This window comes from Neovison vison, chromosome 5 (assembly GCF_020171115.1).
Source record: "Neovison vison isolate M4711 chromosome 5, ASM_NN_V1, whole genome shotgun sequence".
Lineage (NCBI taxonomy): Eukaryota > Metazoa > Chordata > Mammalia > Carnivora > Mustelidae > Neogale > Neogale vison.
The window spans coordinates 158296577-158315976 of record NC_058095.1 but is presented as its reverse complement, the minus strand read 5'-3'; the positions used below and the strand labels follow the sequence as shown (position 1 = coordinate 158315976).

The 19400-nt window shown below is 50.3% G+C and overlaps 1 protein-coding gene across 1 annotated transcript; it reads left to right on the top strand.

Moving 5' to 3' along the window:
* Positions 1–4936: 4936 nt before the first annotated feature.
* Positions 4937–12913, top strand: METTL21C (methyltransferase 21C, AARS1 lysine). The gene is made up of 4 exons (XM_044250697.1): positions 4937–5140; positions 8398–8549; positions 11152–11269; positions 12228–12913. The coding sequence occupies exons 1-4, from the start codon at positions 5008–5010 to the stop codon at positions 12620–12622; spliced, it is 798 nt and encodes a 265-aa protein (XP_044106632.1). The 5' UTR covers positions 4937–5007; the 3' UTR covers positions 12623–12913.
* Positions 12914–19400: the final 6487 nt, after the last annotated feature.

The following is a 19400-nucleotide window of genomic DNA, read 5'->3' as shown; positions in this document are numbered from 1 at the left end:
CTCCTCCCTCCAGAGGCGACAGCCGGTAGGACTCAGGCCACCCTCCATCCTAGAGAGATGGGTGTCCATTTTGAAATTGTGTTGATGAAAATAAGAATGTACCCACGGGGCGGCCAGGATGGGGAAGAAGGCCATCCAGTACGCTTGCTTGTTGTAGGGCCAGCACACCTCCTTCAGTTCCCAACCCTACTCCTCATGTTTCGGTGGGATATTTCTCACGTGCTCCAGCCCTACCTAGAGGGCGAGCTCATGATCAAGTCAGACCACTCAGAACTTGCTCCCCAGGATCCTGACGCTGTTGGGCATCTCACCTCTCTCGGACGCATCTCCATCCTCCAGCTGCTGGTTTCTGCCTCCGTGCTGTAGTGCTGGAATCCTCCGGAAGCCCTTTGAACCTGGAATGGGATAAGTCTGAGCTGTGTATTTTGCCTCATCTCCCAGCCTTGCCCCACGGGTGCAAGTTGTCTTGCCCTGGCAGTGGCTGGCTGGGCAGAACACCTCTTGCTGGCTGCCCGCCTTTCCCGGGATGATTCTTCTCCTCCTCCCCCTCCCTGCACATCCCAAATCCTTTCTCAAATCCTTGACTCTGGGTCTGCTCCCAGGAGGCACCTGTTGGAGCCAGAGGGTGTCACGTTGGCTCGATCTATAGGACAGTCTGGAAACACTAATCCACTGCATTTTATAGGCGAGGACACTGAGGCCAAGGAGGCAGTGATCACCCAGCTCGCAGACAGCATGTGCAGGATGGAAATTAGAATTGACCCTGTGGCCCCTGACAGGCTCAGGTGGTAGAGCATGGGACTCTTGATCTCAAGGTCATGAGTTTGAGCCCCATACTGTGGGTAGTTTACTTACCAAAAAAAAAAAAAAAAGAGAGAGACAGAGAGAATTCACCCTGCAACCCCTATCCTGCACAATACAAGCGTTTTTCAGGCTCAGCCTGGGTGACATTTTGGGCAGGATCGCTCTTTGCTGTGAAGGGTTGTCTTGGGTAACGCAGAATGTTTGGTAGCCCCCCTCACCCCCACTCGGGCCTCTATGCACTAAATAACAATTGCTCTCTGCCCTCGCTATGACAAGCAACAAGACCTCCAAACTGCCAAGGGTGTCTGGGAGGAGGGATGGATTCCTCCATGGTGAGGACCACTGGCTGAGTTAGGTTCAGTTGGAAAAATGCCGTGAGAGATCAGAGGTCTACACCGCTGAAGAAAGGCAGACAGACCGCACCTGGCCTGTTTATTGACCCTGTATAAACCTTTGGTCCAAACTGGTGTCCTCTAACTCCAGGTCTGGCCCATTTTCCGTTACGCCGGCTCCCTGAGATCAAGTGTTCCATTGTTCTGCTTGTTGAAAAGTTCTTTCCTGTTGAGACCAAATGTCCTTCTCAGGCACCTACTTCATCCATGTGTGCTCCAGAGCCGTGCCCGAAGCCTAATCCCTCGTCAGGGGCTGACATTTCAACTACCTGAGGATCGGTCGTGTGTCCCCTGCCCTATAGGTTGGCGCCAGCCATGTGCCAGGCGCTGAAAACACACAGGGGACGGCTGTTGCACTTGGAGCTCGAACCTGTAGGCTCTGTCCCAACCTCTGAGCCAGAATTTCCAGAAGCCCAGAGTCTCTGTGTTCTAAAGCTTCCAGGTAATGCTGACGTAGCCAGTATTTAGGGACACATTCATGTCCATTCCAATCAGTTTTTAGAAGTTATTTACACAATTGTAATGATGACCACCTTTTTGCTATTTCTTATATCTAGGGGTGCTTACATAGTGGTGCTGACCCCTGGTGGAAACCAGTTACCCACGTGACACATCAGAGGCCCGGGCCACTTGGGGAGGATGACAGCGTCCTTATGACAGATTTGAGCAAGGCTCTGTGTCACCTTCCCTCATTTAAGGGAATGGGAGAGCAAACCTAATGGACACGGGATCACAGCGCAGTCAGAGGAAAATCCTAACTTCAAAGAAATGCACATAAAGAAAAAAAAAAATGACAGCAGCAAAGAGAGTACCAGGCTGGAGTAAAAACACAAAAATAGGCTCTTGTATCCACTCAGACTCAGTCGCTATTCGCTCAGTCCCCCACAAACACGAGTGGTTGTTTACTTCCCATCTGCTAAGGTTTTAATTAACATGCCCTATATTCTATTTTAAGGGTTTCCAGGCTTCCCAAATGAGCACACTATTTTCCTCCTTTTTAAACTGCCCTTTTCCTCAATGAAAGAAATTGCAATGGCTTCCTTTTTTCTTGGAAGAGTTTTTCGGGCTTCCTATTCATTGTTGCACCAGCTAAATACTCCTCATGCAAGCTGAAGCCTTTACCTCACGTGCCTTCTAGCTAGGTGTTCTCCTCTCTTAGCAGGTAGAGTCCTGTGTTCCTTCCCGCTGCTCGGGGCAGGGTCCATCCAGGACCGTCCACGGCAGGTGTGACTCCTCCCTTTGGCCACAGCAGTCCGGCTGATGAGCACAGAGGAAGTCTGCGCGTCTGTATGAAACCCCAACCGGCCCCACCCCCACTTCTTTTTAAAGTGAAATGTGTCTACATTTTAAACTCCATCACGGCAACTGCACACCATAGAGGAGAGCCTCTGTTCTGCTGGAGGCATTTTCTGGATCTTTTGAGGGTGATTCCATTCCATGTTGCAAGGATTGCATGTGAGTATGTAGGGAAGAGAGAGAGAGAACATTGAGAATTGAGAGAGGGAGAGAGAACAGATATTTTAGCAAGGTAACGTGCCTGAGTCCTGGTGGGTCATGCTACCCTAAATAACTTGGGCTTGCACTGGCTGGCTTTTGTTCATAAAATGTTAATCTTTTCAGGTGCGGATCTATATAAAACATTGGGGATTCAAGGGTGCACAGAAATCTCACCCTCTCCTCTGCTACATAAGGTAATGTGTAAACTAACAGTTTGAAAAGATTTCGAGGGGACTAACCTTTGAAAAACTTCCTGAAGCTTTATCAAATACTAACACGGGCCATATGGCACATGCTACATCAGACTAAAGGCACCAGGCAGGGGGCACGGTCACTGTTTTCTAGATTGCCTTTCAAGGCACACGTGTCAGGGGGAAAGTTGCTTTCTCACGTCAACTATGATGATGGGAGAGGGAGTCGTTTGCTTTCATAAGGAAAAGCGCATCCGGTATTGGAAAATAATTCACCTTCGCTTGCAGGCAAAATGGGAAATGTCTGAAATGTAATGCCCAGAGTCCCCAGGTGCGGGAGGCGTGTGGCTGGCATGACTGCCCTCCTGGCTTCGGACAGACGGTCGCTGCTGGGCGTGAGATGCTTTGCATGGCTTCCCTCCCCTCGCTCCCGCAACCGCCGCCGGAGGTAGATCCCCACGATCTCCAGCCTCCACGAGGAACGCACACGGCCGAGCTGAGATTCAGAGGCAGGGTCCTCCCCACCGCGCGGAGGCTTCCTTCCTGAAGTCCCTGTTGACTCCTCAGCAACCAGGCTGCCATCTTTCCGGGGAGCCGTTAACCTCCTGGCGTTGGAGGATGCTCGAAAGGAAGGAATGGGTAAGGATCTGCCAGAGAGAGAACTTGCGCGAAGCACAGACCCGCACGGGAAACTCTGGCTGGTTTGGGGAGTTGGAGAAGGGGGCCCAGTATTTGATCATTCAGTTCTGGAGCCGATGAAGAGGTTCAGTGGCTTTCGCAGCGATCTCAGTCGTTCGCAGTCCTGTTGAGAATTAACGCGAGGGACGCGCGACCTGCCCAGGTGTGCAGTGGAGTGACATCTGCTTCGGGGGCTGCGCCTTCTTGCATTTTGTCTGTTCGCCACTGGAGTGAGCCAGGGCCCGAATGGCTGTTGGTCAGCCGGGCAGTGACGGAGTGGCCGGCGTGTCTGGTTGCTCCCCCCGCTTGCCTGGAGAGATGGGATGGGGCGGCTCTGGGGTGTGGAGACTGAGGATGGTCAACGCAGGGGGTGGAAAATCATTCACATTTTGTAAACAAACAAACAAACAAACAAACAAAAAACTAGGAAACATCACTACGGTGGCCAAGTATTTTGAGTCATTTCAGAGGAAAGTAGGCAAGGGAACCCACGGCTGCCCCAGCCCACCCAAGGTGCACCTGCCGGCCGGGCGAGAATGTAGGTTCTGCAGCTGGACCTTCTGGGTTTGGCCCCACCAGTGTCTCGGGCTGCTTCTCGAGCTCTCTGGGCCTGGGTTGCTCGCGTCTGAGAAGAGGCACAGTAACAGGCTCTATTACAGAGGGGCGATTGCTGGGACTAGATGAATCGCACTTCCGGCAGAACAGGGTTTGGCAACGGTGCCCGCCCTGCAGTGATGTCATGTTACTAATTTGGTACCGATCAGTGATCCCTACAGCCAGGTCTCCTTTTCTAAATCAGGTGCTTTTCCTCATTTTCACTCTCCTGCTTTTCACTGTGGCCCTGGGAAGTGGACACATACTATATTATCCTTTTTGCTGATGAGGAAATGGCGCAAGGGGATTAAGTGAGTTGCCAAGTGCCCCAGTGGGGAGCCAGGTCAGGCTCCTGGCTCAGCCCCCAGCACTTTCTATGATCTTGCAATAAAGCCTCAGATGGGAAGGGAGCAGCCCGGTGTTTGGTCCAAATCCTGCCTTCTCATCCACGAGATCATTAATCCTTCCATCCACACGGTGTCCCCCTGAGGGTAGGATATGCTCCTGGATTAGAGTCTCTTCATTAAGATTCATTTCCAAAAGCTATTAGACATTTTAGACCCCAGCCACGCCGTGCCTGTCCCCTGGCAATGCTTGCTCTGTTTTTGCATTTCTTGATGCCCAGAACAGGTGCGATGTTGTTTAATGGTCCCCCTCTCCTTTGCTCTGCAAAACTAGGATGGCAGCTCCTTAGGTAGCTGCTTTAGTAACGGGCAGGGGGCGGGGAACTAAGCTGAAAAGCAGGGATTCTTTTCAGCTCAGCAGATGCTAAGGCGATAAGCTGCACCTTTTAGAGCCTCTGGGAGGCTCAGCCAGCCTGTCTGGTTCTCTGCTCTCCAGCGGCTGCGGTTATGGACGTGTGTCTGCACTCCGGGCAGAAGCAGCCCAGGCGCCTGCGGGAAGCAACGTGCGCCCCAGATGGGGGCTTAGAGCCGGCAGCGGAGGGGGCTCTCCAGGAGGATGGCACCGGCATACCCCCAGGAGGTAACCTCCGTCCTCACCATGACACCTTGTCACTTGCTTCCCTGGCCATGGCATTTACCAGTTAACTTCAGTGACAAGATTTCCCATCTCCTTTTAATTCTAGATTGTTCCTATTAGTGAAGCTTAGTGGAAAAGTGCCTGTAGGCAAGCGTGAGCAGAGCATTAAAAGTAATTCCTATTTTTTCATTATTTGCTTATCTAAATTTGTCTTGTCCTGTGTATAAATCTCAAATGGTTATATTTTTGTCACAAGAACTTTTAAAAAGAAAGAAAATCTTGATTCATGTTGTTTTTCACCGACATGTTCTCCTGGCAGCTGTGTTGTATGTGGGTTGCATTTCTGGACAGGGGCGCGGTAGTAATAAATAATAAACCGAACAAATAATGTCAGAAAAGCCAATGTATGGCATTTCAAACATTTATCATCATTTAACACGATAAAATTATATTCCAACTCACTAAGACAGGATGCTATCTATTTTTACTAAACTAGTTTACATTAAAGGCAATTCTATCTCTAAAATCTGATCTCTCTAAAACTCTCAGACTAACATCGATAAATGAAAACATTATGTGTAATAAGCATAAATTTCTTTATCTTTATCAAACACGAAGGGTCTTATGGGAGAATATTATTTATTATTTATTATTATATTTATGGCCACGTTTCTTTATAATGTGGGTTGGTAAAATAGATCAGCTCCTTTGCCTGTAAAATGATGAGCCATTCCAGATCAGCCCACTGACTTTTTCTACCGTCTTGAGAGAAAAATATGTCCCCAACTGGTGCGCTGTGGAAGGGGAGAAGGGCGGACAAAGCCAGGGTGGGGGAGGGAAGTCTGGAGGGGCTGGCACGGGTCCCGGCTAGTCTGGCTGCTGTGAGTCACATACCCAGTGATGAAACCTCAGAGGAAAAGGGAGCAGCCCTGTCCCAATTCCTTGCCCCAACCAGCCTGCACCAGCCCCTGAATTTCAGGGACTTTTTTTTAAGGGTCGTTGTTAAACACGGCCATTATTGAAATGTAAGTTATGGAAACTTACTGCTAAATAGATGGTATAAAACACAAAGGTAGGGACGCCTGGGTGGCTCAGTGGGTTAAGCCGCTGCCTTCGGCTCAGGTCATGATCCCAGGGTCCTGGGATCGAGTCTCACATGGGCTCCTTGCTCGGCAGGCAGCCTGCTTCTCTCTCTGCCTCTGCCTGCTTGTGTGCTGGCTCGCTTTCTCTCTTCTTCTGTCTGACAAATAAATGAAATATTTAAAAAAAAACCGCAAAGGTATATTTAAAAACCAAGGCGATGAATACTCACAACTCATCACGCCTTACTTTACTACGTTTTGAGGTTGTCTTCCTGGAGCTCTTCTGCTTCCTGGCGCCTGCTGCGCTGCCCGGTGGAGAGCGGGGCGGGGTAGGGGGGAAGCACCCGTCTCGGTGGGCAGCCTGTGTCGTCTCCCGGGGTGGGCAGTTTGGAATGGGAGCACTCCCACCGTGGTGATCACCAATCTTACAAATCAGTGCTTCTTCCCCTCGCCCCGAGCTGGTGGTTGAACATTTCCCGGCCGCTGTCTATTCCTCTGCCTTCTGACCGTCTCTCCAAGGGGTCTGTCAGCCTCTCAGCTCGAGGGGACAGGCTAGGGCCTCTTTGATCATTCACAGATAATGAGTTGGTGGTACTAGATGTTAGTACCCCTAATAAGAGGTGGGTGAGGGCCAGAGTCTCCCTCCTGCCCCTCCAGCCTCCCCACAGCCCCTACCAGCACAATGTCTCCCGTCTGACTTGCTCACTGTTTATGGGCAGGTTCCGGCACGGTCCGTGAAGTCCTAGGTCTCTGGAAGCTCACCTTTTAGGTCGGGGCCCAGGATTCTCCCCCGCGGGTAGATCTCACACTACATTACACCGGTGGGGGGGTGGGGAGGCGGCAGCTGCCCCTCCAGAGCTGTGGACATCTGTCACGCTTCTTGACAACCCTGTCGCTGTGCTCAAAGACCGTTTCTCACTTTGCTGCTCAAGGACACTTTTTGGGTAAAATACAACAAAAATTCACGTCTAGAAAAACCCAATGAAAATGCATGTGAAGACGAAACACAAGCGCCGTGTTTCGGTAACGGGACGTGGTCAGATTGCTGGAATCGTTTCTAGGAGGGGACTCCGGACGCCTGCTCTTCTGCGAACCCGTGCGGGTGTGCAGACCCGCAGCCCAGGCTGGCTCTCGCGCGGGTGCTAATCAGCAGCCCCCGAAGTCGCCTGCCCCCAGTTAGGCTTCTGCAAACACCCTCCACCCCCACCCCAGATCTGTGCCCCGGGCCACCTCCTCCTCTAACGCCTGCCTCGAGGGGACGTTTCTGATTAGAGCAGCTCCAAGGTGGAGCGACCACTCCTTGGGGCTGCCGGAGCCCGCCCTCCACCTGCGGCTAAAGAGGTCCCCGGCGGGTCCCAGGGAGCAAAGGCAGGTTTCCTGCCGGTTTCCCTGCAGCCCCTCCCTGCCCACTCCTGCCCACCGCGCCACCCGCCGCTTCCCTTCCGCGACGGCCGTGCTGCGCTTGGGCCCGCGCCCGCCCCTGACACGCCCACCCGCGGCTCGTCTTCTCCCGAAGGACTCGGCAAAACCCGCACAGGCTGCGCTTGCGTGACGTCAGCCGCCATCAGGTGCTCTTTCCCACCCATTTGATGTGCTGCTTGAGAGCTGCTCCTGACTTTCAAGGGTATTTAAGGCAATTGTAACTTAATAGGCTGGGCTCATCGGACCGCCTGCCCCGGGACCGCGGAGCTGCCTAGTCTTTGGGTGACCTGCGCCTTTTGAGGAGCAGTTGTAGGAAGGGTTTAAGGCACACGCTCCAGCCAACGTGTGGGAATGTTACTTTGCTTCAAGACCTAAAAATAGTCAAGTCTGGGTTTGCCCAGGGCCTCCGCCAGACGGCTCACTCTTGCCCTCCTGCTGGCAAGCTGGTTTTCTCCGGGGGCAGAACAGAGGGCTGGGCATGGAGCCGCACCTCTCTGGCCTCCGCCACGCAGCCCATCGGACCCAGAGCATCCCCTGGTGTCTCACCATCTGGAGGAAACATCACACCTGGACTTCGTGTCCCTGTCGTCCCGTGTCACTCTGTTTCGTGCTAGTTTGCAGCCACGGTCACTGCTGGCGTTACCCCGTCTCCGTGGGAAAGCCCGTTCCCTCCCCATCTTACCCGTTGTGCCCCGTGTGTGCTTGATCTGGATCAATAAATCACAGAAACCGTTTTACTCCCCCCCACCCCCGCAGGTTCTAACAAGATAGAACCATCTCTTCGTAGCCTCCAGAAGTTTGTTCCCACCGATTACGCCAGCTACACGCAGGAGCACTACGTGTTCGCAGGCACAGAGATCGTCATCCAAGAATCCATAGAGAGCTACGGAGCCGTGGTGTGGCCAGGGGTGAGACAGCCATTACCTTTGGGATGTGGGGCTTCTGGGGCGACAGTTCCACTCGGCAGGGCTGCCATGGACAGGCTGCTGAGTGCTCTCACTTTGGGCTTCTGCAGGGGAGGGTAACTTGTTGGCCCGGAGGTTGGGGGTTCACTTGGCTTCGCAAAACCCCAGCATCTCTCCCAGAAGCCATCATCCCCTCTGGGCCATGTTTCCTGAAACATTATTTCTTTTACATTAAGGTCAGCTTGACTATATCAGGAAGATGAAAAATTCATATGAATTTTAAGAAAAAAACAAAAAACAACAATCAGAGCCATGTGCTGGCTTCCCTTCCCCACTGGGGTGTCCCCAGGGAAGCAGGTAGGAAGTTGCCTTCCTCTCCTCCCAGCAGCAGCCCCGCAAGGGGGTGTATCGGGAGTCAACCTGCTAGCTTTGGCTGCTTGCTGGCCTCCCTGACCTTGTTTCTCTACGGGGACGGTGGGCGGTGTGAGCACGCGTGGAAACGCTCACGCCACTACCTGGGATTACTCACACACACTGCACCTGCCCGCGGGGAGGCAGCGGCTCAGAAAAGAGGACTCATTTGGGAGAGCTGTGCCACCGGCTTTGGGACAGCGGCCCTCCGAGGCCCGCTGTTGTTCTTTGAGACGCTTCGGATCCAAGCTGCTCTGTTGTTGGTGGGGGCGGCCTGGGGTTGGGGTTCGAATACAGACGGGGGACTCGGAGGTGCTGCCACTCCTGGGGTGGGAGTGGGGGGGCAGACGTGCCATGGAGCTTCGCGGGGGGGGGGGGCGGGCGGCCTGGGTACCAGTGGCAGGTGATGGGGGACAAGGAGGGTGGCCGAGGGGGGAGTGGCCGACAAAGGGCTCCAGCTCCTAGAGCCGCAATCCGCCCTGCCCGGCATTTCCCCCTTTGCCGGCAAGTAGGATTTCCTTCACGGGGAAATGCTCTTTGGTGTAGTAACAAGTTTGAAAACCACCACACTGCTCCCAGCTTCCTGTTGTAATAGATTTGGCGAATCAATGACCACAGCAGGTGCCAGACCAGGAATGGAAGAGTATCTGTCCACAGGACGGTTTTATTCTCACTGAGGCCTCCATCGTTCAGGCCCCAAACCCCGGCCTCTCCTGGCACCTCAGTGTCCCGACAGCTGCGAAGGAAGGGTTCGCACGAAGTGGGAAGACACCCCTCCTGGGGGGACTCCGAGGGCAGCGGTCTGAGCAGGAGATGGCTCTCCCACGTCTGCTCCCGGGGCCGGGAAGGTGGGGGTGTTCGCAGGGCCCTGGTTCCCGAGAAAGGCTTTGTCTCCAGGCCGCTCACCAGGCACGCACTGACTTGGGAAACCCTCCAAGCACGTCTTCTTGGTGGCTCTCGGTGAAACTCTTCGTCATATGGAAACCCTGTCATCACAGATCACTGTCCTTTTTCTTCTCCAGAAGCTCCTTTCCCAGCGCCCGAGCTCTTGCTGCTTGTTTCGCCCCCGTCCCCCGCCCCCACCCTCCAGCGCCCAGGACACCCCTCGCTGCCCGCCCCCCGCCCGCAGCGTGTGCCTCCTTGACGCCCCTCACCTGTCTGAGCCCCGGCTACAGGCCCTTCCCCAGCCCGGCCTCAGCCCCCGGAGCGGAGACGCGACCGCACGGTGGGGCCCGTGGGCTCTTCACTGCGAGCACCCGGGGATGACAGGCAGCACCCGGGGGCCGGGGCTCCTGTGGCGTCCCCACAAGTTCAGAGCAGCCACGAGAAGACCAGAGGCCGGCTGCTCTGTCCTCTCGGGACTCACGTCCTCCCGCCGAGCCCCCCCGGGTCCCTCCCCGGCAGCGCGGCTGAGACCCGCGGGCGCACACGTGAGCGGCCCGTGCGGCAGCGCAGATCCACGGCCACCGGCTCTCCCGAGAAAGGTCGGGAGAAGGCGGAGGCGGAAGACCATGAAGGGAGAAGGAAGGAACGGCTGCGCTTCTGTCTACAGAGTTATCTTAACTCGTGCACCGCCTTTTTAGCATCTCCTTGCTGCTCCGCGGAATGCGGTTGGCCGTCGCCCCGGGGGCTGTAGAAACGCCTTCTGGAACCTCCCCTCCCCCGCCGCGCCCCACTGCCCCGAAGGGTGCACACCCCTCGCAGCCCTGTATTGATAGGCCGTATCGATCGATGACCGCCTAAAGGAATCAACTGCCCAGCTGTCCAGGGTAGCAGACACAACTTTGACCCACTTGAACTTGGAGGAAGGAGTCGGGAGGGAAGCGGTGAAGATGTACCGCTGTGTTCTGGAAGCAGGTGGCAGCTAGTGAGACCAAACCAGAGCAAGAGGGGGCTGCTCTCAGGCCTCCTTCCTGGACTTGGAAGAGCCGAGGGCACCTTCCTCTTCCTGGACCCCGACCCAGGGCCTTGGCTAGAGGCGAGTCAGCGACTCTGTGTCTCCAGTTCTCTGCTGCGGATCCCGCCTTTCCTATGCCAGAGGGCCGCATAGGGCACTGAGGGCATAACTTCTCATGAGCCCCTCAATAAACCGCAACTACTGTTAACATCTCTTGCAGTAGGGAAGCGGGGCTCGGGTCGCCACTGTTTTCCGGTGTTCCAATGCTCGGTGACAACTGCAAATACTTTGTTTTAGGCCACGGCCTTGTGCCAGTATTTGGAGGAACATACAGAGGAACTGAATCTCCAAGATGCGAAGATTCTTGAGCTTGGTGCTGGACCAGGCCTCGTCTCCACTGTGGCCAGTATTTTAGGTTTGTCTCTCGACTGCTGACTTTGTTTCAAAACACCCTGGCTTGGGCAGCTTTCTGTCTGGCCTGCTGCGACTCGGGTGCTTGGCCATGATTTCACTCATGGAATTGCCCAATGTGTCATGAACTAGGAATTGGTACTGTTGGCCCCAAAATAAGATAGTCACCCGTGAGAGCGGCTAGGAGACCTGCCTGGCCCAGCAGGGACCGAGGAAGCTGAAATTCTGGAGCTGTGACTCTCCTGTTGTAAACAGCCACGTTATGCTGTCTCCTGGTTTTTGCTGCGAATGTCATAACCAACATTTTGAAGAAAAATAAGTGAGCTAATCCGAGGTAAAGGCAGGTTTATACAGTAGACGTAGGTTGCGAGCAGGAGGTGGGCACAGCTGAGGCACACCTGGGCCTACCCTATCACAGAGCTTCTAGCAGAGCAGTCTAGACATGGGGGATCTGCTTTGTGAACTCCTGTCACGAGCTTTAAAATGCCTAACAACGAACAAATCTAGGTTGGAGACAGGCAGTCCTACAAAACAGATCCGATCTTCAGATAAAGAGTTTTACAAAGAAAAACATGATGAAGTATTAGGCAGCTAATTATCCTGAAATCTCCCAACTCCACTCAACTGTTTCTTAAAAAATGATAACATTATTCTATTCCAGTGGTTCTCAGCCAAAGGTGATCTTGCCCCATAAAGGACATTTGGCCACATCTGGAGATATCTGTGACTGCCACGAGCTGGGGGTGGAGTCAGGGGGGAGAGACTTGGGACACGGTCAAACGTCGGGCAGCGCACAGGGCAGGGCTTGCACGGGAAGTTATCCTGCAGGACTGGGTCAGGGATGCCCAGCCCACATGTCAATTCGGACAAAGCTGAGAAGCCCAGTTCCATTTCTGAGCGTCTGTGTCCACTATGCTGCCTGCACATTTCCAGGTAATAAATACAGTTTTTCTATCTCTTAGGAGCTCAAGTCACAGCAACGGATTTGCCTGATGTCCTAGGAAACCTGCAATACAATCTTCTGAAGAACACGTTAAAGCGTGCGGCGCACCTGCCGGAAGTGAGAGAGCTGGTCTGGGGGGGGAGCCTGGAGCAGCACTTCCCCAGGTCCACGTTTTACTACGACTATGTTCTGGCCTCGGACGTGGTCTACCACCACTACTTCCTGGACAAGCTGCTCGCCACCATGGCGTACCTTTGTCAGCCAGGAACAGTATTGCTTTGGGCAAACAAATTCAGGTTCAGCACCGATTACGAATTCCTAGATAAATTCAAGCAAGTTTTTGACACAACACTCTTGGCTGAATTTCCAGAGTCATCAGTCAAAATTTTCAAAGGAATATTAAAATGGGATTAAATTAAACAGAATGCCTTTTGAAACATCAGTGTGTCTTTTGAGCAGTTTTAGAAATCATACTGTTAACAAAGGACTTTTTTGAGATGGGGAAGGTAGTGCGTAATAACGACGTGTATGCCAGAACAAACATTTAGTATTATGGCAGCTTTCTAAAATAACCTGCTTAGGATTATCTGGTTAATCTAAACATCTACAAAGAGTAATATGCAAACTTAAAAGTAGCTGTGTTGGCTTCCAAAAAGTCTCAATTGTTTAGCAGAGTGTACGTGAATAAATTCATAAACAAGTGGATTTCACCCTTGTTCTTTCTACTGCAAATCTGTCAATACTATACTTTGGTCACATGCTTTTTGAAAGTGAGCTTGAAAGCGTTCTTCAGTCTTAAGTTTGAAGAATCTACTTACACAGATTTTAGTTGTAGCAAAAGGAGAGGCTACTGAGTGACAGAAGACAGTAACATGGACTAAAAGTGAAAAATACAGGGAAGGTAAAGGAATATGGAAATTTTAAGGATGTTGTCTTCGGAACCTCCTAGGAGAATCCACTCTACAAATACCCTGCTTCCATGCCAATGAACTGTTGGGATCATTTCAAGTTAGATTTCCGGATTGTCTGTTTTTCTCTCATAGATTTATGATTAAAATTTCTAGAAAAGTAGGAAAGAATGGAATTTTTTTTTTGTTCTGATAAAGGAAGGCTACAAAAAATCTAAAGCATCATGATTATAAAATGTTAAAAGCTTCTTCTCTGATAGGGGAAAACAATAAATAATTCAGCTACCACCATTTCTCAGCATACATACTTGAAGCTTTAGCCAGTGTGGGAAAGCAAAGGAATAAATCGTGCACATTTAGAATGTAAGAAAAGGGACACTATTTGTGGATGATAAGACTGTTGAATGTAAGCCCGGGTCAGCAAACCTTTTCTGTAAAGGGCCAGCTAACCAATATCTTCAGGCCATATACTGTTTCTACACAATATGTGCATTATATACATATTTACAGCCAATTACAAAAATTCAAGACCTACTCTTAGCTTGTGGACCCTGCAAAAAACTGGCTACGGATTGGATTACATGGCGAGGGCTCTGGTTTGCTGACCCCTGGGACTGTGGACAAGCTACAGTGGCATTACTGGAACTCATGGGTTTAGCAAGGTTGTCCAATATCAATATAGAAAGCTCTTGAATCATTAGAGCGCGGAACCTGACCCTTAAATCTCTTCTTAGACTTATAAGTGGATTTCTTTCACATTTCCGGGACAAAAGGATATGATGATCATATGCTTATTTCATTATGTTCTAAATGGACACAGGTCTGCTCTTTTAGAAAAGCCAGACTGTTTACAATCATAGAGACTGTTTGTTTTCAAACTTTTATAGGAAAGTTTACATATATTGAAGGTAGATGAATCGTACACTTAAAACACGTGCAGTTTATTGGGCAGCAACTACAGTTCAATAATGCTGCTGAAGTAAGTAGATGAAAAAATCATGAAGCACCCCCAGCCCCGCCATGGATTTTAAACTCCTGGCAAATCTTATTTTATTTATACCTCCACCTACTTCTCCAAATATGTGTTAATTTGAAGAAATAAGATACACTTTCTTCTGTAGATTTGGCATATATATATATACACACACACACGCATATATGTATATGACACATAACCATAATAACCACCCTAAAATTGTTTTATGTAATATGAAATTTTATACTAAGCAATTTAATATTACATATTAATATGTTTTAAAAGCCAGCGTTCCAATTCCCATTTGTCTCTTAAATGCCATGACATTAGTTCTAGAGTTTGTCTGAATCGGGCCCCAGGGGAGGTCCACGTTGGGCTCACTGGTTGGCCGGCATGTGTCTGGAGTCTCTCTCAACCTGCGGCTTCTCCCTCCCTCTTGCTTTTCCCTCTGGCCATTTATCTGCTGAAGAATCCGCTGTCCGTCCTGTAGCGCTTCTACCAACTGCGCTATGCTGACAGTGTCCCGAGTATCTTTCAAGACGGCCCTCCACGCTGTCCTTCCTGTAAATTCTACATTTTCATGACTCAGCTTTGGGACCACCCAGAGCAGCTTGGACCAAACTCCAGCCAAGTTGGACTCATGAGTGAAATGAAATGTTGCTAGAAGCCCCCGAGTTTTGAGGTAGCTTGGTAGATCACAGAGGCATATAGGTTAGTACCTTTTAGAATCACAAATAAGATGAAAATGCTAGAAGAGATTTCCAGCTGCTTTATATTCTACTCACATTTTGGATAAGACTTGGTATAATCAGATTCTAGAACTTTCATGTGATGACTGGAAATGCAGGCAGTCTTGGACATCTGTCCTTGATCCTAGAACTGTCATTATTCATGTTTGACCCTAGAGAAGACATGGCTTCAATAAATTATACACTTGCTTATTGAGTTTTTGGAAACCTCTCACAAAAGCAGGGGTTTGAAGCGAAGCGCCAGAGACAAGAGACCTTCGGGGGAGGGTGCAGCTGGCCTGCTGCCAGGCAGTGCGCAGCGCCATCGACTGTCTCTGTCCCTCGCCCCGCCTGCCGCCCGCCCTTGGGCTCCCGGAAGGCCGCTCTTGTGGCTGAGACACCCCGGGTGCTTCATCGGAGAGCAGTACTTCCACCTCCCCCTTCCTTCCTAGCCTCCTGCTTCACTTAGGACTAAGGCAGTTTTTTCCCTCTTGTTAACCATGTTCAGACTAATCAAGTTCAGTTCTTATTCTTACTTTCTTATTCCTTAAGGAAGTCTCTGTTCAAGAGTGTTTTTGAAGATTGGGGGAATGAAAAGGGTCCCTCCTTTCCATCTCTGCAGGCTTCTTTTAGATCCTACAGAGAAAGACAAAAACATACCTTTTATTTTTTATTTTATTTTATTATTATTTTTTAAAGGTTTTATTTATTTATTCGACAGACAGAGATCCCAAGTAGGCAGAGGCAGGCAGAGAGAGAGGAGAAATCAGGCTCTCTGAGGAACAGAGAGCCTGACACGGGGCTCGATCCCAGGACCCTGGGACCATGACCTGAGCCGAAGGCAGAGGCTTTAGCCCACTCAGCCACCCAGGCGCCCCCAAAACATACCTTTTAATTGCTGGGCCACTGAGAGCAGAGAACGGAACACTGCAGAGGAAGGCGCAAGTTAATTCAGATTCAGTCAATTTTGGGTTGGAACAGACACACTGAATATACTGCCTGAATTTTCTGGATGAGACCCATGAAGGTCTAGTGACGGGGCACATCAGGGCCTGAGCCAGGACGAGAGAGCAGAGACACAGACTGGCAACCCAGACATCCGACAGTCAAGAGTGGGCAAGGAGGAGAGGGACTAAGTGGGAAGGAGCGGACCAGGCTGTGCTTTTCCAGAGCGAAGACAAGTTCCCCGAGGGAGGGGTGACAAATCCCAGGATGCCAAAGATGGCAAAGCTCCCGCTGATGACAACTGGGGAGCTGTCATGGGAAAGGCGCCAGAGACCTGTGCCGAGCACACGCTCTGTACCATCTCGAATGTTTCTTTAAGAAGTACCTATTTTGTTCAGTTATTTTCAGTGGATGTGGTACAAAAATTGGCTGCTATTATTGGAAACAGGAAAACTGTCCCTGGTTTTCTTTGCTTTTTTTTTTTAAAGATTTTATTTATTTATTTGAGAAAGAGACCATGCACATGAGAGAGAGAGAGAGAGAGAGAGAGCGCGCGCGCGCAGAGGGGGGAGGGGCTGAGAGAGAAGCAGGCTCCCCGCTGAGCAGGGAGCCTGGATGTGGGGTCCCATCCCAAGACTCTGGGATCATGACCCGAAGGCAGAAGCTTAACCAACTGAGCCAGACAGGAACCCCTGTCCCTGGCTTTTTTGAGTACTATTTTACAACCAATATGAACAGTAATGATTTTATCGAGGACACTTTCTTCTAGAGCCTATTCAGGTACAGCTGTCATCATGGCAGCAGCACGGTAAGGACAGAAGCAGAGGCTACAATAGCCAAACTATGAAAAGAACTTAGATGCCCATCAACAGATGAATGGATAAGGATGTGGAAACACACACACACACACACAAATGGAATACTATGCAGCCATCAAAAGAAACGAAATCTTGCCATTTCCAACGATGTGGATGGAACTAGAGGGTATTATGTTGAGTGAAATAAATCAGAGAAAGAGAACGATCATATGATCTCTCTGATATGAGGAATTTGAGAGGCAGGGCTGGGGGCCGGGGGGTTAGGGAGGGAAAAATGAAACAAGATGGGATCGGGAGGGAGACAAACCATGAGAGACTGTTCATCTCAGGAAACAAACTGAGGGTTGCCGGGGGGTCGGGGGAGAGGGAGAGGGTGGTGGGGTTATGGACACTGGGGAGGGTATGTGCTATGGTGAGTGCTGTGAAGTGTGTAAGCCTGACGATTCACAGACCTGTGCCCCTGGGGCTAATAATACATTATATGTTAGCAAAAAAAAAAAAAAGCAGAGGCTGACAAGACAGCCGCCAAGTCAGGGCTTCTCACCACGTGTTACACTGATGGAGCTGATCGTTCTAGATCAATGCAGATTTTACCAGTTTATAGATGTATATGCAACTTCCACAGCAAACTAACCAATATTCATTCTAAAATTTTACCATCTGCGGAAGACTTTAGTCCCAAAAGAGAAAAGTAGTAATTAGAGACAGAAGTTTTTCTTACAACCGAGAACTAGGATGTGGCTTCTTCAACCTTTAAAACAAAACAAAAAATTTGCCTGAAAATATTCATGCTTTATTAACTGTACTATTAAAAAGCTCCAATATTTACTACCTCCTCCTGAAAACACAACACAGGTCACTTGTTTGCTTTTCAGTACCGGAGAGAGGAGGGCCGGGAGGCCACTGACTCACGGCATCACATACCCGCAGGGGCCGCCAGCCGGCCTGTGGGGAGGGCCCAGCTGCTCCTGCTCCTGGACCTCCACACTGGTCTTGAAGCGAGTCTCCAAAACCCACCGGCGGCTGAATTCTTCTTCCACATTAAAAAATTTAGCACAAAGACCAAAACCTGATGTAGAAAGTAAGAAATCAGGGAGCTCTGGAGCAACGGTGTCTTTACAGAAGTCATATTTGAAGGATCCTAGAATTAATTGTATCCTCACCTAACTCAGAAGACAGTCTTTCAAAATAAATGTACTACCAGAAAGTTTCTAACCTTAAATTTATGTTAAAATTGGATGCGCTTAAGAGAAAGTGTGATGTCCTAGAAAATGGGGGACGTAGTGTGTCAGTGAAAAAGCACTTGTGAAGATTTTCTACTTCCTAAAGAGTAATGAGAAAACTGGCAAAAATTCTCAAAGGCAACTCTTTTCACAAGTGTGGGAACTGGGGCGCCTGGGTGGCTCAGTTGGTTACACGGCTGCCTTTGGCTCGGGCCGTGACCCCAGGGTCCTGGGATCAAGCCCCACATTGGGCTCCCTGCTTGGCGGGGAACCTGCTTCCCCCTCCCCCTCTGCCTGCTGCTCCCCCTGCTTGTGCTCTCTCTCTCTCTCTCTCTCTGTGAAATAAATAAATAAAATCTTAAAAAAGAAACGAAGCAGTAGTGTGGGAACTAACCAAAGGCCTGGAGCAAGCGGAGGTGAGTTGACTCAAGTCAGATGGCCGTTCTGGGACGTTCCCAACTGTCCTGTTCCATCCCATCTCCAGCTCCACGAATTGCCTGGAAATCGCCCAGCCTGGCAGTCCCTGGAGGGAGCCCCGCAGGAGTGGGAGCTCCTCCCACGCTTGTAATGGTTGTTCTCCCGAAAACCAACCGCAGCGGCAAGGCCACCTTCGTCTTACCAGACGCCGCTCTCTCTCAGGCCGAGGGGCCTTTTCCCGAAGGAGCGTTTGTCTCGACGATTACAGGCAACTGTGTAATTTTGTGGCTACCCGAGATGGTGAACAGTTGGGGCTAATCCAAAGGCTTAAAAGGAAAAGCTGGGGAATGAGACTTCACGGGGGCTTTGAAACCTGACGTCCGGAAGGCCACGCACATCCTAGGGCTACACATCCTCACGAAGAACCTAAGAAGGACCCGCGCTTTCGCCTGCGGCTGCCCGAGGAGCTCCGTGTGAGCAGGCGGCGCTCACTGGGAATGGCAAAACCTGCGTCACGGAACACATTCTATAATCAATAACCCGCCAGCCAGTCAGTCGTCCTACCCTTTTCTAACCCTCTCAATCTCCCGACTGGATGAACAGGTATACACGGGAACCTGCGTGACCGAGGATGAAAGTACGTGTGTTTGTGAGAGAACACACGTGTGCTTGTTCACGGACGGGCTCTAAATTCTGGAATGCTCAGAAACTGTATGCAAAATGCTGGCATACGTTATCTATTTTTTGATAAAGGCTCTAATGTTTTTATCATATCAAAGGGTCAACTAACACAAAAAACAGTTACCAGCGATTAGATAAGATTAACTGGGAGGTCTCTTATAACTGCAAATTCTAAGGGAACAAGATTTGAAAACCACACACACATACAAACAGGTTTGCTGTCAGTGAGTAGAGGCTTTTCAATATTATCTACGTGTGTCTTTTTATTTTATGGAGGAAGGATGAGAGAAGCAAGTATAGTAGCCAGAAAAATAATAATAAAAAGCCAAAAACATACACAAAAGTTAATCACATAAGAACTGGTGATATATTCAAATAATTGCATGCCTATCGGAAATACAAAGTAAATTACCTCACACTGAATTTTTTGTCTATTGATTTAATATATTATTTCTGTTCTAACCCCATATCTTATTTATGAAAAACTAAGACCAAC

What these genes read in the sequence shown, in the direction of transcription:
- METTL21C (XM_044250697.1), top strand. Translation starts at nt 5,008, where the DNA reads ATGGACGTGTGTCTGCACTCCGGGCAGAAGCAGCCCAGGCGCCTGCGG. An exon ending in CACCGGCATACCCCCAGGAG is followed by an intron (nt 5,141 to 8,397) that starts GTAACCTCCGTC and finishes CCACCCCCGCAG; the next exon opens with GTTCTAACAAGATAGAACCA. An exon ending in GAGCCGTGGTGTGGCCAGGG is followed by an intron (nt 8,550 to 11,151) that starts GTGAGACAGCCA and finishes ACTTTGTTTTAG; the next exon opens with GCCACGGCCTTGTGCCAGTA.